The sequence below is a fragment of the Mixophyes fleayi genome, chromosome 1 (assembly GCF_038048845.1).
Source record: "Mixophyes fleayi isolate aMixFle1 chromosome 1, aMixFle1.hap1, whole genome shotgun sequence".
In the NCBI taxonomy this organism is placed as follows: domain Eukaryota; kingdom Metazoa; phylum Chordata; class Amphibia; order Anura; family Limnodynastidae; genus Mixophyes; species Mixophyes fleayi.
Window position 1 is genome coordinate 197,408,461 of NC_134402.1, and position 25,509 is coordinate 197,433,969.

General features: G+C 44.5%; 1 protein-coding gene across 1 annotated transcript in view; it reads left to right on the forward strand.

The window, feature by feature from the left end:
- The window catches only part of UBXN6 (UBX domain protein 6), a 128,098-nt gene that overhangs the window by 95,981 nt on the left and 6,608 nt on the right, over positions 1 to 25,509 (forward strand). The window contains exon 11 of the mRNA XM_075204737.1: positions 12,400 to 12,545. Coding sequence (XP_075060838.1) covers positions 12,400 to 12,545 — 146 coding nt within the window. The remainder of the gene's footprint in view (positions 1 to 12,399; positions 12,546 to 25,509) is intronic.

Below are 25,509 nucleotides of genomic sequence, written 5' to 3' on the forward strand. Positions count from 1 at the left end.
GTTTGTGTACTCTACGGGGGTTGGTGTTTTATTTTGCTTGGGACCAGTAGACCCTGTAAGTCTCTGGCTTGTGTGTGTGTGTGTGTGTGTGTGTGTGTGTGTGGTGTGTATGGTAGAAGGAAACCTATTTATTCATAACTCAGTAGGATATTGCTGTGTTTTTCTGGTATTTTTTTTATTTTATTTTTTATAGATGTCTTTGTTATATTTTGCAATGAAACAGGTTGTGTCTTCTTTTGTTGGTTCCGCGGTTGAAGGTTTTTTATGTTTGTTTAGGTTAATTAGTTTTGACGTGTCTGTTCAACTTTGGTCTTTGTTTTTCTTATGGTTGCAGAGCTATAACCCTTACTTTTAATTTTTCTGTTATGTCTTTGGCTTAGTCTTTATATGTTGGGGTGTTTGTGCAGTTTCTTTCAAGATAGATTGATTAGAGCGTGGTATGTGATGGTGTTATTTAGCCACATGTTTTTGTGGCAGCTACTCCTAAGGACATCGCTATTACTGTCCACATTTTGTAGAAAGTAGTGGAATGAATATTTGCGATTCAATGTATAGTGTTAGAGCCAGAAAATTAATACTGGTGCCCTTTTCCTTGGTGAAACTGAAGTCTGTTTTGGTTTATGGGCTTGAATAATTTAAGGAGAGCAAAGCAAAAAAAAATTGAGTAAGTGTGGATAAAACAGGTTACAATGCAAGGAGTGCAAATTAGGTTATTATTTTGCACATACGTTAAATAATCACTGCTTTTTCACGTAGCACACAAATAATTGATAGCTTTATTTTTACACTGAAATTTAAAGTTGATCTAAGACATGCTATCTCAACTACAAATCTGTCATCACGTTTTAGATTTACCTCTCCCTCCAATGCAACATGGTTTTGCAGAGTTACTCCTTTTTGATGCTTTGCTCTCCTTAATGACTCAGGCCCTATGTGTTTAATGAACTGTTTTGTACATATTCACATTATGAAAATGCGTGTCCTGTGCAAAAAGAAAGGCTGTACATACCGAATCTAGATTAGCCCCTAAGGGCGTCATTCATCAAGGAACTCCGTTTACGTTTGTATAAATTAGACGGAAATTACACACACATATGCTTGTTTTCAAGTACAAGAGGATCTCAAGAAACTTTTCCAATTGAATACAGGTATAAATACACCCTGGCTATACAGTACTTGCTGTATGCACCCTGATATTTTTATATATATATATATATATATATATATATATATATATATATTATATATATATATATATATATATATATATATATATATATAATGTGTCTTTTTTATTGCCCCCTGTACTAGGGATGTGCACCGGCGACTTTTGGTGTCTCGTGTTTTGTGTTTTGGATTCGGATTTTCGTGATGTTTTGGGTTCGGATTTGTTTCGCAAAACACCTGCCGAAAGGTTTTGGTTCGGATTTAAGGTTTTGGATTCGGATTTTTTTTGAAAAAAGCATAAAAAGTTCAAAAATCAAGTTTTTGGGCTTATTTTCACTCCTACGCTATTATTAACCTCAATAACATTAAATAACAAGCATTTCCAATAATTTACAGTGTATTCTGAACACCTCACAATATAGTTATTAGTCCAAAACGTTGCAACGAGGTATCTTTCTGGACTGCGTAGTGGAGTGGTCCCCACAATATAATAAGAAAACCATCAACTGGTCTGAATCGGACCGAATAATGTACCTGGACTGCGTAGAGGAGTGGTCACCAGTGGCCCAGCGGCCTCCTCTGCTCCTACCGACCTGGTTCTCCTGGATCCTCGGCCCAGCCGCCTCCACAGGTTCTCCTGCATCCACCGGTTACTCGACCCTGCTGCCTCCACTGCACTACCTCTTTGCTCCAGCCTCAGTCCCGCTGCCTGGCCTGCACGTCCGCGAGGCCTACTTCCAGTCGGTATCCCCGCTCTCGAGTGCCGTTCATCCCATCACCCACGCCCAGCTCACCGCGGTGCTGCTGACCTACGTCGATCCTGCCTGCTCTCCTCTGCTGACATCCACCAATCTCCTGCTGTAGCTCCTCTCTTGTCTCCCACTGATGCCTCCTCCATGCTCCTGCTCCCCCTCATCTCATCTGATGCCCTGCTCCTCACTTGATGCCCCCTAACTCTCCACAACCTTCTCCCTGGATCTGAAACTCCCTGGACTCTGCCTCAGCCCCCTGGAACTGTGACTCTGCCTCAACCCCTCAGCTCCCTGGAACTGAAACTCCCTGGACTCTGCCTCAGCCCCCTAGAACTGTGACTCTGTCTCACCCCCTCAGCTCCCAGGAACTGTGTCTCTGCCTCTCCCCCTCAGCTCGGATCTCATCTTCGTCCTGCTCCCAAGCAACTCTAGGTTCTTCTTACTACTTTGCTCCACTGAACCGTCCTCCTCACCGTGATCCTGCTTCATCCCCTTGGATCTACACCTTTGCCTGCACCGTAGAGTCGACTGGTACCTGGTCTATTTTACCTGTAACTATCCTTATCTGTGATTATTTTTACCTGCTATTATTTTATCTGCCATTATTTTGTTTTTCTGTTTTCATATTTACCTGTAACCACTTTTTACCTATTACTATCCTATTATTTTATATGCCACTATTTTGTCTTCCTGATTTTATATTTACCTGTAACTACTTTTTACCTATTACTATCCCATTATTTTATATGCCATTATTTTGTTTTCCTGACTCCATATTTACCAGTAATTACTTTTTACCTGTTAATTTTATTACCTGTCTTCATTGTCTCATTGCACTATTGCTCCATGCCTTCCACGCCCTAATCTCGTTATTGTCTTCCACCTTGTCATTGCCTTCCTGCCATTGTTCTTACCTGTTTTCACTGTCCCCATTTTCTCACTGTTCTGTTACTCTCTCTTCCTACTATGCCTCCCCGCTCTCACTCCATACCCATACTCTCCCCCCGCCACACCTCTCTCGTTCCTCCCCGCCCTCCCCTGCGCGCTGCTCATCTTGCTAACCTTATCCCCATCTCCCCCCTCTCCTCTCCCCCTTTCTCCTGTGCCCTCTGGAATGCCAGATCCGTCCGCAACAAGCTGACTGCTTTCCACGACCTCTTTCTATCCAGCTCCTTTAACCTTCTTGCCATTACTGAAACCTGGCTCTCCGACTCTGACACTGCCTCCCCCGCTGCCCTCTCCTATGGTGGCCTCTCCTTCACCCACTCCGCCAGGCCTGGTGCCCCACCAGTTGGTGGAGTGGGCCTCCTCCTTTCCTCCACCTGTACTTTTCGTGTCATTTCCCCTGAACCCTCCCTCTCCTTCTCCTCCTTCGAAGCCCACTCCATCCGCCTCTTCTACCCCATCCACCTCCGCGTCACTGTCATCTACCACCCCCACCTCCCTCTTCCTTGACAACTTTGCTGCCTGGCTTCCTCACCACCTCTCCTCCGACCTCCCCTCAATCATTCTCGGTAACTTTAACTTCCCCATCGACAACCCCACCGACCCTGCTTCCAGCAAACTGCTCACCCTCTCTTCCTCCCTTGGTCTCACCCAATGGACCTCCTCCTCTACCCACTGCCTTGGTCACTCTCTTGATCTTGTCTTCTCCTACCTTTGTAATCTCTCTGACTTCTCCATCTCTCCCTTTCCTCTATCTGACCACCATCTCCTCTCTTTCTCCCTCTCCTCTTCTCCTGCTCCCCTCCCCCTGCCCAAACCTACTCTGTCCATACGCAACCTCGACGCTCTCGACCCTGTCTCTCTGTCCCCCTCTCTCAATACCCTCCTTTCTCCCCTTTCCTCCCAGGCCTGCCCCAACCAGGCAGTCTCACTCTACAATCAAACCCTCACCTCCGCTCTGGATGCAGTTGCCCCTGCCCACTCCGTCCACCCCCGCTGCTCCAAACCCCAACCCTGGCACTCCAAATTTACCCGCTTCCTCCAAAAATGCTCCCGTACCGCCGAACGTCACTGGAGAAAATCTCGCTCCCTGGCTGACTTCCTCCACTTTAAATTCATCCTTTCATCCTACAGCTCTGCCCTTTCTCTCGCCAAACAATCTTTCTTTAAATCCCTCATCTCTTCCCAGTCCTCTAACCCCCGCTGCCTCTTCGCCACCTTCAGCACTCTCTTGGCCCCCTCCCCTCCCCCTACCCCCTCCTCCCTGACTGCCTCCGACTTCTCCTCCTTTTTCTCCTCTAAAATTGAGGCCATCCGACTTGAAATCTCCTCCACTCTCTCTTCTACCCCTCCCACTCTTCCGTCCTCCCCCCCTAAGCACCTTCCACTCCACTCCTTCTGCCCCACCACGGGCAAGGAAGTCCACTCTCTCATTTCTTCCTCCCCCCCTACTACCTGTCCCCTGGATCCCATCCCCTCCCACCTTCTTCGCTCCCTTTCCCCCACCACCTGCTCTCACCTCGCTCACCTCTTTAATCTCTCCCTCTCCTGCGGCATCTTCCCCTCCTCCTTCAAACATGCTCTCGTATCCCCCATTCTTAAGAAGCCTAATCTCGACCCCACTTCTCTCTCGAACTATCGCCCCATATCTCTTCTCCCCTTTGCCTCCAAAATTCTCGAGAGGCTCGTCTGCAGCCGTCTCACCTCCTACCTTTCTAAACACTCCCTCCTTGATCCTCTCCAGTCTGGTTTCCGCCCCCTTCACTCCACTGAAACTGCCCTGGCTAAAGTCACCAATGACCTCCTCTCTGCTAAAGCCAGGGGCCATTTCTCCCTTCTCATCCTCCTTGACCTCTCTGCAGCCTTTGACACCGTTGACCACCCCCTCCTCCTCCACACCCTCCAGTTTCTTGGCCTCTCTGGCCCTGTCTTGTCCTGGTTCACCTCTTACCTCGCTGACCGATCCTTCTCTGTCACCACCACTGAGTCTCTCTCCCCCCTGTCCACCCTTCCAGTCTGGGTCCCCCAGGGCTCTGTTCTGGGCCCCTTACTCTTCTCTCTATACACCTCCTCCCTGGGTGAACTCATCAGCTCCTTCGGCTTCAACTACCACCTTTACGCTGACGACACTCAACTATACCTCTCCTCTCCTGATCTTTCTCCCTCCCTCCTCTCTAGGGTGTCCGCCTGCCTCTCTGCCATCTCCTCCTGGATGTCCTCTCGATTCCTCAAACTCAACATCGCCAAAACCGAGCTGATAGTTTTTCCTCCCCCCCATACCTCATCCCCTGTCGACCTCTCCATCACTGTCGACAACTCCTCTATCTCCTCTGTCCCCCAACTTCGCTGCCTTGGTGTCACCCTCGACTCCTCTCTCTCTTTTGGACCCCATATCCTCTCTCTTGCTAAATCCTGCCGCTTCCAGCTGCGTAACATCGCTCGCATCCGGCCCTTCCTCTCCCAAGATGCCACCAAATGCCTTATTCACTCTCTGATCATCTCCAGCTTTGACTACTGCAACCTCCTCCTTACTGGCCTCCCCCTCTCTCATCTCGCTCCCCTTCGATCTGTACTTAACGTAGCCGCTAGGCTTATCTTCCTTTCTCGCCGCTCCTCTTCTGTCTCCCCCCTCTACCAATCCCTCCACTGGCTCCCCTTCCCCTACAGAACTCTGTTCAAGCTCCTCACTCTTACATACAAGGCCCTCGCCAACGCCACTGCACCCTACATCTCCACACTCCTATCTATTCACGCTCCATCCCGTCCTCTCCGATCTGCCAATGACCGTCGCCTATCTTCCCTCCTCATTACCTCCTCCCACGCGTGTATCCATGACTTTGCCCGCGCTGCCCCCCTCCACTGGAACAAGCTCCCTCCCTCCATCAGGACTTCCCCTAACCTGTCCAGTTTCAAACGGGCATTAAAAACCCACCTTTTTCTTAAAGCCTTAACTCTGCTCTCCAGCTACTTTGCCTTCGTCCTCGGCTGTCTTCCGCGCCCTCCTTTTGGGCCCCGTCATTTGCGGATACTCCCCCCGCCCTCACTAGCTGTGCATTATTGAGCTTACTGAGTTACTGTGCTTTATGTTTACTGTACTGTGCTGTCTCACCTTGTATTGTAATTCGTTTTTGTCCCTGTACGGCGCCACGGACACCTTGTGGCGCCCTATAAATAAAAATTAATAATAATAATAATAATAATATAAATTAAAAACCCTGAACTTGTATGAATCGCACCAATAAATGTATCTGGACTGCGTAGAGGAGTGGTCACCACAATATAATAAGAAAACCATCAACTGGTCTGATTCGCACCAATAAATGTATCTGGACTGCGTAGAGGAGTGGTCACCACAATATAATAAGAAAACCATCAACTGGTCTGATTCGCACCAATAAATGTATCTGGACTGCGTAGAGGAGTGGTCACCACAATATAATAAGAAAACCATCAACTGGTCTGAATCGCACCGAATTATGTACCTGGACTGCGTAGAGGAGTGGTCACCACAATATAATTTAAAAACCCTGAACTTGTATGATTCGCACCAATAAATGTATCTGGACTGCGTAGAGGAGTGGTCACCACAATATATATAATAAGAAAACCATCAACTGGTATGAATCGCACCAAAAAATGTACCTGGACTGTGTAGAGGAGTGGTCACTCACCACAATATAAATTAAAAACCCTGAACTTGTATGAATCGCACCAATAAATGTACCTGGACTGCGTAGAGGAGTGGTCACTGACCACAATATAAATTAAAAACCCTGAAATTGTATGAATCGCACCAATAAATGTATCTGGACTGCGTAGAGGAGTTGTCACCACAATATAATAAGAAAACCATCAACTGGTCTGATTCGCACCAATAAATGTATCTGGACTGCGTAGAGGAGTGGTTACCACAATATAATAAGAAAACCATCAACTGGTCTGAATCGCACCGAATAATGTACCTGGACTGCGTAGAGGAGTGGTCACCACAATATAATTTAAAAACCCTGAACTTGTATGATTCGCACCAATAAATGTATCTGGACTGCGTAGAGGAGTGGTCACCACAATATAATAAGAAAACCATCAACTGGTCTGAATCGCACCGAATAATGTACCTGGACTGCGTAGAGGAGTGGTCACCACAATATAATAAGAAAACCATCAACTGGTCTGAATCACACCGAATAATGTACCTGGACTGCGTAGAGGAGTGGTCACCACAATATAATTTAAAAACCCTGAACTTGTATGAATCGCACCAATAAATGTATCTGGACTGCGTAGAGGAGTGGTCACCACAATATAATAAGAAAACCATCAACTGGTCTGAATCGCACCGAATAATGTACCTGGACTGCGTAGAGGAGTGGGTCACCACAATATAATAAGAAAACCATCAACTGGTCTTAATCGCACCAAAAAATGTACCTGGACTGCGTAGAGGAGTGGTCACCACAATATAATAAGAAAACCATCAACTGGTCTGAATCACACCGAATAATGTACCTGGACTGCGTAGAGGAGTGGTCACCACAATATAATTTAAAAACCCTGAACTTGTATGAATCGCACCAATAAATGTATCTGGACTGCGTAGAGGAGTGGTCACCACAATATAATAAGAAAACCATCAACTGGTCTGAATCGCACCGAATAATGTACCTGGACTGCGTAGAGGAGTGGGTCACCACAATATAATAAGAAAATCATCAACTGGTCTGAATCGCACCAAAAAATGTACCTGGACTGTGTAGAGGAGTGGTCACCACAATATAATTAATAAAAAACCCTCCACGGCTCTGAATTCCCCAAAAAAAAATTCTGGACTGCGTAGTGGGGTGGCCCCGGTACTAAATTTGATATCGGGGCCACAATATAATAAATAGTTACACACTCAACTGGTCAGAATTCCACCAAACAAGTATCTGGACTGCGTAGTGGGGTGGCCCCGGTACTAAATTTGATACCGGGGCCACAATATAATAAATAATTACACCCTCAACTGGTCAGAATTCCAACAAACAAGTATCTGGACTGCGTAGTGGGGTGGCCCCGGTACTAAATTTGATACCGGGGCCACAATACCTCCTCCAAGTTCCAAGTGTAGTGTTTATAACATATTAACACTACACTAATTCTAGCACGTCAAACCCTCTTGTTTTAAATAATGACAGGGCATTTAACTTTTGATTAAATTTTTTGAATTTGTTGACATTTTCTTTTACTTTTTGAACATGGCAAACGACTGTTGAATGGTCACATAATGACAAAAAAATAGTTGCAAGATGGAATTGTCCTTGGGCCCTCCCATCCACCCTTATGTTGTTGAAATAGGACATGCACACTTTAACAAACCAATCATTTCAGCGACAGGGCCTACCAAACAACTGTGGCTGAAATTATTGGTTTGTTTGGGCCCCCACACCAAAAAAACAATTCATCTCTCCCTGTACAAACTAAACAGGCTCTACTGAGGAAAGATGTCGTCCTCATCCTCAACCTCTGATTCCTCTCCCCCTACAGTGTGTACTTCCTCCTCCTCACACATTATCAATTCGTCCCCGCTGGACTCCACAACCACAGGTCCCTCTGTACTATCTGGAGGGCAGTGCTGTACTTCATTGAGGAATTGATTATTCATTTTTATAAACATCATTTTTTCAACGTTGTAAGGAAGCAACCTCCTTCGCCGCTCACTGACCAGGTTCCCCGCTGCACTAAAAACTCTTTCCGAGTACACACTGGAGGGGGGACAACTCAGGTAAAATAGAGCCAGTTTGTACAGGGGCTTCCAAACTGCCTTTTGGAGTTCTAGCACGTCACTACCTCTCAAACTTTCCCTTTCACCTGGCATCGCCATAAAATAAAATACCTGGGGGTCTTCCTTACCAAAAATCCCTCCCATCTATTCCAAGCTAATTTCCCCCACACCCTTTCCCAAATTAAGAAAGATTTCAACACCTGGTCCCTCCAACTTATCTCCTGGATAGGTCGTATAAACTCTGTTAAAATGAATATTCTTCCCAGACTGTTGTACCTTTTTCAAACCTTGCCTATCCGAATTCCCCCCTATGTATTTAAATTCCTCCAATTTGAGTCTTCTAAATTTATTTGGGCAGGTAGACGCCCACGAGTACGGCTCGGGGTCCTACAGAGATCCTCACGGGGTGGTGGTCTAGGTATACCTAATTTTAAAAATACTACCTATCGGCCCAAATCGCTCAATGTGTCCTATGGAACGGTCCTGTTTTTGCTAGGGTCTGAGTGACACTAGAGGCGGAAAGTCTGGGGATGCTCACTCCTGCCTCCCTTCTGTGGATTCCAAGGGCCCGTCGCCCCAAAAAAGCTTTGTCTCATCCCATAATCTCCCACTCTCTGGCTATATGGGACTCATCCATCAGGCTCTATGGTCTCTCTCCGCAGCCATCACCAATTATCCCCCTCTTTAATAACCCTGATTTCCCTCCTGGCCTACACCATTCCGCATTCCTTCCTTGGCATTCCCGAGGGATACGTTTCCTAAATGATATAACCCGCGATATAACTTTTCCCCAATTCACGGATATTCAAACTAAAATTGGCTTGCCCACACGGATATTTTATCAATTCCTGCAAATTCGCAATTTTCACTCCCTCTCCAAACCACGTCTTACCTCTCGACATCTCACAACAATTGAAACACTGTGTCTGCGCCAAGCATCGACGTCAGATCTTATTTCTAATATCTATTCTGAACTAATTGTTCCCTCTACTCCTCCTCGAGACTCCCATGAGATGTCATGGTAACATGACCTGGGCTCTCCTCTTGATGATGAGGAGTGGTCGGAAATTCGGGACAATGCCGCCTCCAGCTCAATCTGCGTCCGAATAAAGGAAAATGTTTACAAACTTCTTTACCGGTGGTACTATGTTCCTACTCGACTACAAAAGATACTGCCTGATTCCTCTGACAGATGTTGGCGTCTATGCTCTGGCGCGGGCTCTTTCTTACATATATGGTGGGACTGCCCGAAACTGATTCCCATCTGGCGCGAAATTAAAGTTTTGATAGAAATGTTAATTCAAACCCCCATACCCTTTGACCCAAAATTTTTCCTTCTACCCCTTGGGTTCCCCACGGCTACTAGACACCAAAATAAACTTGCTCGTCACATTATTTCAGCGACCACATGTCAAATCGCCATAGATTGGAGGCAGGCTGCCCCCCCCCCCTTCATTCTCCGCTGTAACTTATAGGATTTGGCATACGTATAAGATGGAATATATGACTAGCATTATACGAAACACGGCCAAATCTTTTAACAAGGTCTGGGACCCCTGGATGTCTCACTTCCAATACCGCTCCCCCTTTTCCTAATCGTTCCCCCTTCCCTTACGTAGCCCCCTCCCATCTCATTGCCTCTGGTTCAAGAGCGATCTCTCACGCCCCCCCCTCCTCCCCCTCCACCTCTCATCTTCTCTTTTATCTTCCTCTTTCTCATCCCTCTCCTTTTCTTTTCTTTCTTCTCTTTTAAATATAAAAATATCGGTCTTTATTTTATAGAATCTGTGCTATTTTTTCTCTGAAGCACTGAGATTTCTACTTCACTATTTAATGTACTGAATATATTTAGTTTGATATAACAGGTATCTTTTTGCATTGATAATTCTTTTTTGACCGTTAATAAACACTTGTTTAAAAAAAATAAAAAAATACAATGTTATACCCAGTAAAATTGTCAAGAGAATAACAGGTTGATCATAGTCATTGTATCTTATAAATAATATAAACAGGCATCCCTGTTTTCCTGTGCCAGAACCCTAACAGTTGTGTAAATGAATGAACTTGACAACAAAAATAGCAATAGAGATTTAGGAGAATGTGCCAAGATCAATAGCACATTACCATTGTTTATTTTCTCTATTTAAAAATCAAAATGAAGCCCACTTATCAAATTAATGCATAAAAGTCTCTGGAGGTCTTATACTGTCCGGTCCTACCAATTAACCTGGAACAGAATTATTGTTTCATTTAGTGACATTTTTCACCATGGCCTATTATGGTCCCAAGATGGCTCTTCTGAATGAGGTGAAGTTAACAGTTCCAATCTTTGTCACCTTATTTCTGGTAAGAAGGGTGGACATGCCACCCGGAAGTTGGTCTACATATTGCTATGGGGTTACAATGTTGCAGCATCCTAACTTCTCACTGAAGCTCTGCACAGTGAAAGAGGGGAGGTGGAGTAGCGGCATATTTATTGTGGCCAGGTTGAAAAACACTGGGTTTGCTGGTCATTTTAAAGCCCAGCTCTCTTCATTATTAATAGTTCCGAAATATAAGCAAATAGAGCCTGGATACATATTGGAACATATTAAAGATGTCTGCAAAAAGTTATTGTGTCTGTACAGTTAAAAACCATAAACGTAAACCCTGTGGTTTGGTGGTCTCTCCTTTATTAATATAAAATGTATCACATACCTGTTAAGGGCAGAGTAGTGTGAGATCCCCAACTGCTAGAACTGCTTTGCGAGATGCTCACCTTTCCAAGGTACTTTTTATGTTCCATAGTACTCTGTTTCCCCCAGGCCTTAGGCTTGAGTAGTAGCAGTTGTTGATCTAGCATCTGCCCGGATGAGAGGACAGAACACAATAGGAGGTAATGAGCAACCAGGATATATTAGCAGAACTATGAGCCAAACATGCAAGGGTTAATGCAGAGTGGTCTGTTATTTGTCTGATGGAGTGGACAGCTAATGGTAACATGGTAACAGGTAGTGAGCAAATAGAATGTATTTGGCAGAATTCAGAGTCAAACAGGCAGGGATCAGGAGTAGAGAAAACAGCCGGAATCCTTTAAACAAGCCTGGGGTCAGGAGTGGAGAAGACAGCAATTCCTATAAACAATCCAGGTCAAACATTGATAGCAGAACAGGTCAGGATACAAGGCTCACTAGGTCAAGCAGGAACTATCACCAGCATTGGTATGCTGCCAGGAAGAAGTTTATAAAGGCAGAAGCACCAATCAGAACTGCAGAATGATTTGCCTCATGAGTGTGGTAGGTGATTGCACACCTGAGGCTGCCAGACTGAGAGCTGATTGAAGCTTGTAACTATTTGCCTAGCAGCCAGCTTAATCATTGAACTGCAGGAATGATCCTGCGCATAGTAGTAATTGCACAGATGATAGATCAAACAAACAGGAGAGCTTAACAGTACCTTATTGTTTTGTATATTTGTCATATTTACATTCATTATAAAGTAGTTTTCTTATCTTACTTTCTATTATAAGTGCTATTACTTTCCAAAGTATTTAGGAGCATACTCAGTTAGCCGTTATGTTCCTCCAAACATCGCAACTGCACACAGTTTCAGGTACTACAATACCTCAACATCACGGATTTCACCTCACTCCCCTATGGGGGCAAAGAGAAATCCGCAATGTTACATCGCCACGGAGTGCCTTCGCGACCGTTCCGGAGGCACTCCTTGGCTATATGCCTTTCAATATTTTTTGTGTTACTAATGTCCTGTCTCTGTTCTTCCTCATTTTAGGTATATTCTATACCTGGGAAAAGTTGTCTGTTTTGTTTGATTTTGTCCACCAACAGCTGCAGAATGACTGGCTTCCCTATGAACTCATTGCTCCTTGTGGCCAGAAGTTAGAAAATGAACAGGTGGCATTCAGCGACTGTGGTTTGGTGAGTAATAGAGAATGTCCAGGATTAGCTTGCTTTAATCTATTTGTTTGCTTATGATTTGTAATTATATGCTTTAATTACCCAACATATTTTAACTTACTGTAATTACTCTTAAGAAAATTAAGAAGTCATAACTTTTAATAACTAAATTATAATTAAAAAATACAATCTTTTCTTTGCATTTTTAGCAAATAAAAATGTTCTATTAAAGCAGAGCATTATTCAGCCATGTTAGTCATTTTTAGATTCATCACTTTGGTAGCTGCACTCAGGTACTAAAACAAATAGTAACAATTATTGGTAGAAACCTATCATCAGGGCACTTGTGCTGTTAAATGTAATAGGTGTCAGCGGCGTTTTGTGTTAGTTGTTAAATCACAAGAAGTTTTTAGACTTTCAGAACTTGTTGATATATACATAGATATATACAGTTGCTCACATTTAATACTGACTGTAGCAGTTAATGTACTTTGCTCTATTATAGTACAAAGTAGAAAGTTTATATTGTGGGCAATGTCAGATATATATATATATATATATTGCTCATATATATTTTGTGCCTCCGGTCACTTTATATATTTAAATATAAGTAAAAGAACACAGAGTGGATGCAGCTCCAGTTATGACATCTTTTACAGTTTATCTGTCACTGGAAGAAACTCCTGAGCGCTGAACTACCTGCCTGTGCATGCTCAGTAGAGCGATGCAGACGGCTGGAGTCTGCCCCACTTCTTGTCTTCATTAGACCACAGGGCACACCACTACCAAGATGGGAGAAGGAGCGTAGCACTCCATATTAACAAACTGTCATGGCTAACAGCTATTGACATAAGCTTGTAGAACAGGTGGTAGAGGTCTTTCACATTTAGCAGCCGTCTTTCCCGTAAAGCTTGTTGCGCTCAGTTACTCAGATGCCCCCAGGTCTTATCCTCTGTGTAGTACAAGCTTATGGATATAACCGTAGCGCGGGCAGGAGGTAAACGAAGTCAGAGGCAGGCCAAGGTCATCGGACACAAGCAGGCAACGAGGTGAGGTCCAGGCAAAGGATCAGGTCCGGCAAAAAGACAGGATATCCGAGTCGCAGGCAGAAGTCAGGGTCACCAGCAAAGAATCATGCTCCAATAAACAAGCCAAAGGGGACAGGAACAAAGTACAGGAGTAGGTCAACAGCCAGGGAACTGAATGCTATAACCGGTAGGGAGGCTAATCCCTCCCTGCCTTAAATACTGATAGTGGCCAATCTAGAGCAAGCTCCACAAACTAGATAATAGGACCCAACTTCCACAAGGAACAAACCGCGCATGCGCCCGAGTAACAGCTTGCCGGATCACAGCGCTTAATAAAATAATTATAATATATAATACATATAAAAATAATTATAATACACGCGCCCGGTTGTGTGTACCTGCTGGGATGCATCAGGGACATTGTACATCATGGTAGTTTCATTGGCTGAAACCACTTTTGTTTCTTTGGAAAAAAGCCCCACCATTTAATTGGATTAAATTGCAGGGATTACTCTACATTTCCTCTTCACACTAGCAGAGCAATCTCATCCCTGCTACTATGGAGGAAACACTAATCATTACTAACAAAGGGATAAGAAGGTAAAAATGGGGAAATGCAGAGTTGAAGGGAAGTAAGCTGGTACTAACTGTTCAGTCATTGGCATGTGAGACTGTCTATTTGGCTAGGGTTGTATGATGAGTCTGAAATCCTAGCCACTGGAGTGCATATGATGAGCCTAAGGGTTAGATTCACTAAGCTGCGGGTTTGAAAAAGTGGGGATGTTGCCTATAGCAACCAATCAGATTCTAGCTTTCATTTATTTAGTACATGCTACAAAATGACAGCTAGAATCTGATTGGTTGCTATAGGCAACATCCCCACTTTTTCAAACCCGCAGCTTAGTAAATCTAGCCCTAAGACTTAAAATGTGGACACAGATCTCTAGGTGGACTTTATCTTGTGTCTCTGCACACAGGGCTTTATGTGGTAGCATTGACCAAGTGAGCATAAGGCTATTGCACTTATCGAACGTGACTCTTTGTCCTCCAATAATTTTGATATTTAGCATTATATCTGTTGCACATTGGATATCATTCATGCATGCCGATCCCTTCCAAGAGTTGAATTAAAAGATTGAAATGCTGATAAAAAAAAATGTTGCTCCCTTTGCAGTCTATTAATTTTGAGTGAGCTGCAATTATGTTAAGTTTTTTATGTTTGTTTTTTTTCTTCCACTGCATATAATCTTGCTGATGGTTTGGATTAGATATGAGTTTCTTGCACCTTCTCTGGCAGTTCTCTTACCACATGTAACCCAAGACCATGTAAATATTCCCTTAATGCTTTTCTTCTTGTTCTGATGACAGTATTCTGGGATATACAGAAAATGACTTCCTTTGGACTGTTCTTGAATTCAAAATGTATCTGTTTTGTAGCATATAACCTATGTTTATATGCAGCATTATAGTAATCTTCATTGAAAATAGAAAAGACTTCCTCCTACTGCAGGTTCTGGTGACCACACTATGGGTTCAAGATATGTTTCGATTTGAATCTTGGTGTAAGTACGCTCTGCCTTAACAGTACATGTCTTACGTAGACAAATAGATTATGCAGTATATTATCTGCAGTATATGCACATGCGTACAATATAAGGTCACATCAGAACGCATATAAAAAATATTATATTCTAAAATAAATGAACAACTGTTAACAGTATAATCATTAATATAAATATGGATTTAGCAAAGAATTTTTTTTATAATTAATTTTTTTTTACTTTTAATACATCAAGGTTCTTTCAGTGCAAGCTGTACATACAATGCGTTTTTATAGCCTCTTAATTGCATACACATGTTCTGTGTGATAGCTAGTGGCACGCATACATGTCATTTTTCAAAGACTGCCGATTGAGTCATCACTATCAATCGACACTTACACCTGCCCTTTGCTGGTGCAAAATATACAGCTGAATCCAAGCGTACTAACAAGAAATCCAGGACTTGAATGGCCGCATATGCATCGAATGCCATGGACACACCCTTATTGTACAATGCCTATGTTATTAAGGGGGCGGAATGGGGTAGGGAAGGAGCAGTTGTAAGTGTGATTTGTGTTCAATCATGAATTGCATTCAATTATTTTCATTGGCGTAAGGTCATTTACTGAACACAGAGCTATTTCACACAAATTATGCTACGCAAATAGATATTTGTCTGAACATGAATCGGGATGTATGTGTTCTTTGATCATCAAGATAAAAATAATAATTAATAACATTTAAAATTATCTGATTGAATTTATGCAGAGGAGTGCTACCAACTGTGGCAAATTAGCAGCCCAGTCTAATGATTTACAGAGCAGGGCCTTTCTCACGTTTTGTTTCATAATTTGTTTTGTTTTCATGGTATGTTTAATTTGTTCTCTGTGTATGTTCTGTGGAATTTGTTGACACTATATAATTATTAATAATAGCAATGTTTTTTATATTTTATTTGGTCATTAGTATTGTCAGTGACAAGACTTCAAAGCAAATCATTGAAATGATCAAAAAAACTTCACAATAGTCAAAAGAGAACGTAAAATTTATAAGAAGAAATGCAAATTGTTGCCACTATCGTCGATGACAAATGTCATATATAAATATATGCATATTTATCTCTTTTCTATTGAGTGTATAGTGAAATGTTTGTATTCTCCCTTACATGCATGTTTATAATATGCTGGGAATATGCACACATAGGGCTGTAGGTAGAGGTGGACGCAAATCCAAAAAGGAAACGCAAAATGCAGTTTGTCATACTGCACATGTACAGCTAAAAGAAGTAAGTATCAGTCTGTATGCAGACTGAGATCTGTCTGGCTGTTGCGCCTCTCGATGCGTAGAGAAAGGAGAAGGGAAGGGGCGGGCTAGAGTAGCCCGAGTACAGTAAGAAGCGAGTTACTACTCGAGGCGTACCTGCGTCTTTTAGGAGGAATATACATTGCAGCTATTTTCCTATGGTGCATGAACTGTGTTGATGATTATTATCATCCATATGGACTTTACCCTACCTGTCAAAAAATAAAATAAAAATGTAATCAATAAATACAAGAAAATAAAAAGAATGCCCTGCCCACCCCCCAACTCCCGGTGACAAACCAGCTCTTGTGCTGCTAGCCTAGGTGAGTATCACAAAAATCAAGGGGGTGTGGGGTTGGTGGGGTAAAAAACACTGGGCCCCAGTCCCTCTAAAATTGCAAAAACCAGCACTAAGCTGGTGCCTCTTTAGCAGGAAAACCCAGTTTGGTCTTCCCCTGTCATAGTCCTAATCCGCCCTAGGCTCATAGTCCTAATCAGCACTAGGCTGGTCAGCGCTGGACTGAATTCCCTAGGGAAGAAAAAATGCAAGTCTCCCTTCCTAGGTGTAACCAACTTCATACTGATAGTGCTTAGCTCTATTCTCCCACCCCGGGTGTTAGGTGTCAGTTAATAATGTAAATAAAAGTGTTAAATTATCATTTCGGCCATTGTGCACTACAGGTCCTGTACTGCATATTTATACACTACTGTACTTTTTTCATCCACATCTGGAACTCTTGGACTTGTTCCTTTAATTTCATTATGAAAGTTTAGTGAAAAAAGTATCATTTTGGTTAGAATATGAGTTTGTATACAAATATGGAAAATGTGCTTTGAATGGTAAGATTTAGAGTTTGATGTTAAGTTCATTTGTGCCACGTAAAAATAGCAACTTGCATAAGATTGGTCACACTGTGTATGCACTCAACTTAATGCCTGTATTTTGAGTTGAGCATATATTATATTTGCACCTACTTACACTTAGAGAGTTGTGTTATTATAACAGAGTTTACTGGGCACTTTTCGATAACACTAGCATTTGTGACCCAATTGTTGACCGGTGAGAAATTATGGGTAAATCAAAAAGTTAATGAACTAAATCATACAATTACCAACAAAAATAGAGTGGAGTGTCTGTAATTTAAAGTATAAAATGAAAAGTAAACTTAATCGCTGTAAACGCAGATTGAAATCTCTTCGTTAAGGTCGTTTAATCTGTTGCTGGATATAGAGACCAGTGTTTAACAGCAGCTTCATCTGGTATTTGGATCCAGTTCAACATAGCTAAAAAGGGAAAGCTAAGAGTGCTCTTTTCCACAGTAGCCAGGCAGATTTCACATTAGACAGACAAAATAAGGGAGTCGCTTACTTGTCCCTTGCTAGACAAACTGTCAAAGACACGGGCAGCACAATAGCTAGACACACAGACACAGAAGCTCTGTTATGTACGTCTAGTCGCTATCCAATAACGATTGTCCACTTCCAGTGATGTGGTTCCAAAGCACAATGTGATTTAATAGCCAAAAGTGGCAGAATAACAAGTCAGAATAAAATAAGTACAGCCGTTACTTAGCAGGCGCCCTGGATCCATCATACAGTCATTCAGTCCTCTAAGTCTGTGGTCAATGTGACTGAATACTGGTCCCAAAGCTTGGTGCTTATATACAGTCAGTGATGCAGTGTAAACAATACTGATGACTTGGCATGTTTCCATAGGCTCAGGCTTCAGGAAGGTCCAGTGTAATGCAGGTCATTGACCAGTTCAAACAATGCCATCCAAGGGTGGGGGTCTGCTCTCCAGAAGATGCATACTTAATCTTCCCGCCAAGAACTAGTTCAAACTGGTCTATTAGCGTTACACAGACAATATCATTCTAATCATTTATTCCCTATCATCCATAACTAGCATACACAAGATGCGATCCTTTCGGCGATTGATCCGGACGTTTGCGGAGAAATAGATTAGAATGATACCAGACATGATATGTTTCCTGTGACCTGAACCTTAGATCTCACTAACGTGTATATAACATTATAATATTTCACCATAAACTCTACTACATTTCAGTACAAAAAACTATGTGTTGCAACTAATTTTTAATGTGAGCTAATTACAAGTGTATCTGTTCGTGTAAATGCGTGTATAAGTGTTTGCATGTGTTGCAGTCAATTAACGCTCTTCCAAGCCATAGCGTGCTATTCGCATAAATTCAGACACAGACAATGGGATTGTAGATATTAATTTGAAATAACCATATCCAGCTATCTGACTTTGACAGCTCCCACCATAGCCAGCCAGAATGATGGTAGAGGGGCCCAAAAGAGACAGACAAAAATGAACAAACCACAGTACTCTTTCCCCCGATTTAGTGACCCCGGACATTGGGGTATTCAGAGTGGTATAGGAGCGAGGGCACTTTAAATTTCAAAACCTTTAGGCGTAGCTCCTCCCCTTCCTCCTTCATACCCCCATCCTCCCCCACCTGCCGGAGCACGAACCAATTTTGTTTCAAATTGCCATGTTAAATTACGTCTGGCGCAGTCAGGTGCAGATGTCCTGTGTGCGGCCTGCCAGCCGGAGGTTTTGTTGTCTTGTGTGCCTGAGTTCTGATGTGGTGGAGCCTGCCTAGGCTAAATCTTTAGCCAGTGCTACTGCTGAGATTGCTAAGCTCACTCGTGCTCGTGAAAGGAGTGCTTCCCAAGTCCCCTCAGGCTCTGGGATGGATAGGGGAGGATTCAGCCAGGGCTAGTGTGTCCCATGGAGGCAGTCCAGGAGGAGCCTTTATGGGCGTGAAGCTTGGCAACCTCTGTGGAGGGTTTAGCTAGAGTTTCTTCATCCCTAGAAAGGATGTTGGATCCTGCTATATCTCTGGCCTCTCGCAAATGCAGAGGTTTGTTTCCCCAGCGGGAATTGGGATCAGATTCTGATGATTTCTCCTTGGAAGAGGATGAAGTTGTTTGTGGTTCTGAGGAGGATACTTCTTACTTTCAAAAAGATCCATTTAGTTGATTAACTAATTCAGGCGTTGTGCCTGGTATTGGATATTCAGGATGCAGAGATTCCTAATATAACAGGAACCTCATTATTTAAGAGGAAGGCTAAGAAGAGTATATCTTTTCCTTCTCCCCAGCTTGAGGATTTGCTGGTTGAGGCATGAACCACTCCAGACAGTAAGTTTCAGGTGTCCTGTAAACTGCAGTACTGTTATCCTTTTCCATTACAGGATACAGGTATGTGAGAGGTACCACCTAAAGCACATGCCTCTGTAGCAAGGTTGTCTATGGCAACAACCATTCCCATTCCAAATGCTGCAAACATTAAAAATGGTTCTGACCCTAATGTAGAATGTATGCATTGTAGCCTCTGCATGGATTAACAAAGCAGTAGAGAGGTGGGCAGAACAACTGTCAGAAGGCCGGAAAGCTGATAGGCCTGGATCTCAATTGTTGCCTTTACTGAAACAGATTCAGGAGGCCACGGATGCTGGATTGATTGCAGCTAGAATTTAAACTTTATCAATTTGAGCTCACTGTTACGAACCACGGCGGCTCCGGGCACCGCCGCGACTCGCTTCCTGCCCAGCCTCTGAGTCCCGGCCGTCATCACGACGACCAGGACGTCATTTCCTCCTGTCCACGGCCGTTGCCCAGTGCTCAGCGCCGCGTCCCGGCATCTAGGGCAGCCGGGCGCGTGCGCATATGCAATATAATTATAGCCCAGCTGGGCTACGTATTCCCTGCTGTGCAGGGCGCTGTTCATTGGCCCCTGCATGTTTATAAGGCAAGCCCTTCCTGCCGTTTATAGTTCCAGCTTCTGTGCTTTAGCCTGCTCCCTCTCTGTACCTGCTTGTCATTATACCTGTTAATTGTTGCCGACCCTTGCCTGGATTTTTGAGTACGATTGACTGCCTGTGCCCCTTGACCCATTGCCTGGACTCTTACGCTGCTGTTTTGCCCGTGACCTCTGACCTCGGATTGTTTACTGGATACGCTGTCTGCTGCCGGCCCTCGACCCTCGCCTGGACCTCCGCAGCCAGCACCCATCTCACGACCCTCCGTCTGTCTGCAGCCAAGTCTGTCCCCACCACTAGGGGCAACAGTGAAAACCAGACTTTCGGAGTAGACTCCGGGTTTTGTGGTGCTGGCTGTTGGGGTTCCTAACATTATAAGCGGCCCAAAAGATTTACTCTTGAAGTGAGTGAGCAATCTACTCGGTCCTATGGAACCTATTCCGGCTCAAGTACTGGCAGGACAAATCCAGACCTTGTCCCAAATGCTCCAAGAGTTGTCTCAGCGGCAAGCCGCCCAAGAACAAGCATCAAGAGCCTCACAAGCCACTCAGCCTTCTGTGGTAGAACCCAAAATTAACCTACCAGATCGCTCTTCGGAAGACCGCAGACTCTTTCGTAATTTTTGTGAAAGCTGCAAGCTCTATTTCAAACTAAGGCCACTTTTGTCCGGATCACCTCAGCAAAGAGTGGGAATTATAATCTCCCTTCTACAAGGGGATCCTCAATCTTGGGCATTCAGCTTGGATCCTAACAGTCCTCAACTGCAATCTGTGGACGCATTCTTTCAAGCTCTTGGTTTGATCTATGACGACCCGGATCAGGTGGCTTCTGCAGAAGATTACTGCTCCAACTTCAGGCGTTGGTCCTCGGACTGTGAATGGAATGATCCAGCTCTTCGTAGTCAGTTCCGATTGGGTCTGTCCGAACAAATTAAGGATGCGCTTATCCAGTATCCTACTGCTGGATCACTAGAGGAACTCATGCAATTAGCCATTCGGATCGACAGAAGATACAGAGAAAGGAAAGCTGAGAAGGAAAATCCTTTGGCCTTTTCTCCTGTGCCTTCTCCTACTTCTCCCATTGATCAAGTGGAACCAATGCAACTGGGAGCAAATTGGTTGTATTCAGATGAAGGCACCTGGAGACGCAATCTGGGCCTCTGCTTATACTGCGGAGAGAAGGGCCATTTGCTCCGTTCCTGCCCAGTCAGACCGGAAAAAGACCAGGCTAAGTGAACATTTAGAGAGTTCACTTAGGCCTACAGGTAATCTCTTCGAAGAATTCCCTACTAATACCTGCCCAACTCTTGTACGGTGGACAAGAAATTTATATTCCTGCATTTGTGGATAGTGGAGCCGCTGGAAACTTTTTAGACTTGACGCTTGCCCGGTCCCTGGGTTTCTCAGCAGTTCCTCTGGAAACCACTATCGCTGTGCATGGGCTAGATGGGAATCGCTTGAACAAAGGTCAAATCCATCATCGCTCACCTCCTCTTCTGCTGAAGATGGGTGCCCTTCACTCCGAGACCATCTCACTGTACTTAATTCATTGTCCTTCGGTATCTCTTATCCTGGGTTATCCGTGGTTGGCCCTCCATAATCCCAGTATCGGGAATTTCTCAATGTTTTTTCCAATAAGGAAGCAGATATTCTCCCTCCTCACCGGGAGTACGAATGTGCGATTGATCTTATCCCAGGTTCCAAATTACCTAAGGGAAGGTTTTACGCCCTGTCCATTCTGGAGACATTAGCCATGGAAACATACGTAGACGAGAATCTGCGAAAAGGCTTTATTTGGCCTTCCAAGTCACCTGCAGGGACAGGCTTCTTTTTTGTGGCCAAGAAGGACGGCAGCCTGAGGCCCTGTATTGATTACCGAGGGTTGAATAAGATAACTATAAAAAACACATACCCTTTGCCACTTATTTCGGTCATCTTTGACCAGCGTAAGGGAGCCAGGATCTACTCAAAGATTGACCTTCGAAGAGCATACAACTTGATTCGTATCTGTGAAGGCGACAAGTGGAAAACGGCCTTCAATACTCAAACAGGCCACTACGAATACCTCGTCATGCCTTTCGGCCTCAGTAACGCTCCAGCCGTCTTTCAAGACCTAATTAATGACGTCTTTCGTGAATTCCTGGGCTCCTTTGTAGTCGTCTACTTAGATGACATCCTGATCTATTCTCAATCCCTTGAACAACATCCTGAACATGTACAACTGGTTCTTTGGAAACTCCGTCATCATCACCTCTACGCGAAATTAGAAAAATGCGAGTTCGAAGTTTCCACAGTCACATTTTTGGGTTATGTCATCTCCCCGGAAGGATTCGCCATGGATCCCTTGAAGGTGCAGACCATTCTCGACTGGGTGCGACCCTCGAATCTTAAAGCAATACAGAGGTTCCTAGGGTTCACTAACTATTATAGAAAATTTATTAGATCCTTTTCTACTCTCGTTGCTCCTATCACAGCCTTAACCCGCAAGGGAGCAGACACAAAAAACTGGTCTCCTATCGCTATCTCTGTCTTCAAAGCCTTGAAACAGGCCTTTATGTCGGCGCCTGTGCTTAGACATCCAAATCCAGACCTCCCATTTATCATTGAGGTGGATGCCTCTGATGTAGGTGTGGGAGCAGTGCTATCCCAAAAAGACTTGGAGGACCATCGCCTTCAACCCTGTGCCTACTTATCTCGAAGATTTTCTTCTGCCGAGGGACATTACGATGTTGGCAATCGGGAGCTGCTGGCCGTCAAGTGGGCATTGGAGGAATGGCGCCACTGGATTGAAGGTGCAAAACATGTAATCACAGTATATACCGACCACTAGAACTTGGCCTACATAGAATCAGCTAAAAGGTTGAATTCTAGGCAAGCGCGGTGGTCCCTCTTTTTCTCCCGTTTTCGCTTCATCATCACCTACCGGCCTGGCTCAATGAACCTCAGAGCTGATGCCTTGTCTCGCAGTTTTGTCTCTTCTCAAGCTCATGTCTCTGAACCCTGTTCCATTGTTCCCGATTCTTCTATTTTGATTGCCTTCACACAGGAACTTGGTAAAACCCTTCAACAATTTCAACCACAGGCACCTCCTGAAACTCCAGCGGACAAACTCTTTGTGCTGGTACATCTCAGGAAATCGGTCCTCTCAGAGTGTCATGACAACAAGACTTCTGGACATCCCGGTGTTGCAGAGACCATCGAAATCATTTCTCGTGTTGTCTGGCGGCCATCATTATCTGCGGATGTTCGAGAATATGTATCATCTTGTGATCTGTGTTCCAAGAATAAGAGTTCTCGAAATTCTCCTTCTGGGTTACTAATGCCATTACCAGCCCCGGTTAGACCTTGAACCCACTTGTCCATGGATTTCATTGTTGAATTACCTCCGTCTTTCGGGTGCAACACCATCTGGGTAACTGTAGATCGATTCAGTAAAATTACCCATTTTATCCCATTGACCAAATTACCCTCTGCACGCTCTCTGGCCGCCTTGTTTATTAAACATGTTTTTCGATATCATGGGTTGCCGGATGATATAGTATCAGATTGGGGGTAACAGTTTATTGCAGCGTTCTGGAAGGCTTTTTGCTCCCTCTTGGGTATTAGGCTCAGTTTATCATCGGCCTACCATCCACAGTCTAACGGGCAAACCGAGAGGGTAAACCAATCCCTGGAGCAATATCTACGGCTATATATATCCAAAAATCACGATGATTGGTCTGACCTTCTCCCATGGGCCGAATTTGCGTACAACAACGCATGCCACACTTCTTCTCGGTACTCTCCCATTTATTGTAACCTTGGATATCATTCCAGAGTCAACTCATTGTCCTCTCTATCTACTGATAGGCCACCCGAAACCAGGGCCACGGCACTCGGCTTAAGAAGATCTGGAAATCAGTTCATCAATCTTTACTCCGAGCATCTTTTAGGTCTAAAGTTTTTTCCGACCTGCATTGCTCAGCCTGTTCCTTTAAGGTAGGAGTTTCAGTGTGGCTTTCTACTCGGAACATAAGACTCCGTCAACCCTGCAAAAAATTAGGACCCAAGTTTATTGGTCCTTTTACTATCATAAAACAAGTCAACCCAGTAGCTTTCAGACTGAAGCTCCCTGAATCTCTAAAAATTCCCAGTACGTTCCACTGTTCCTTGCCGAAACCTGCCCGGTCTTCTCAGAAATTCAGACCTCGACAGTCCTCTAGGCCTCACCCAGTCTTGGTGGATGGACATCAAGAATTTGTTGTCGAGAAGATCCTCGATTCAAAAAAAAGTCCAGGGTCAGGTTCACTACCTTGTTCATTGGAAAGGGTATGGCCATGAGCAACGGTCCTGGGTACCACAAAGGAATCTGCACTCAGATAAACTACTCGCTGATTTCTTCAAAAAGTTTCCTGAGAAACCTGGGTGTCGGGGTTCCTTGATCCCTCCTCAAGGGGGGGTACTGTTACGAGACGCGGCGGCTCCGTGCACTGCCGCAACTCGCTTCCTGCCCAGCCTGAGTCCCGGCCGTCGTCATGACGACCGGGACTCCTTTCCTCCTGCCCCCTAGGCAACGGTCGGGACGCCTCCAGTGCTCAGCGCCGCGTCCCGGCATCTAGGACAAGCCCTTCCTGCCGGTTATAGTTCCAGCTTCTGTGCTTTAGCCTGCTCCCTCTCTGTACCTGCTTGTCATTATACCTGTTTATTGTTGCCGACCCTTGCCTGGATTTTTGACTACGATTGACTGCCTGTGCCCCTTGACCCATTGCCTGGACTCTTACGCTACTGTTTTGCCCGTGACCTCTGACCTCGGATTGTTTACTGGATATGCTGTCTGCTGCCGGCCCTCGACCCTCGCCTGGACCTCACTCCACCTTCCTGGGTTCTCCGCAGCCAGCGCCCATCTCACGACCCTCCGTCTGTCTGCGGCCAAGTCTGTCCCCACCACTAGGGGCAACAGTGAAAACCAGACTTTCGAAGTAGACTCTGGGTTTTGTGGTGCTGGCTGTTGGGGTTCCTAACACTCACCATGCTATTTGTCTTAAAGCGTGGCAAGTGGATACTGAGTACAAGCATAGTCTAGAGTCTATACCTTTCTCTGGAGATGTTATTTGGTCCTGAGCTAGATAAGATTATCAGCCAGACCTCCAGATCTAGATCAGCCACTTTTTGCTCCTTTCGATTCTCAGGAAAATTTCTGTCCAGAAAGTCTAGGAACCAGTCCTCCCTCAGGCAAATTACAGGTGGGAGGTCGGGCCCGAGGGGAAATTTGCAAAGGGAGAGGCAAGCCTGGGGCTAGACTCCCTTACAAATCCACTGCATGACAGGCATTCTGCCCACACAGA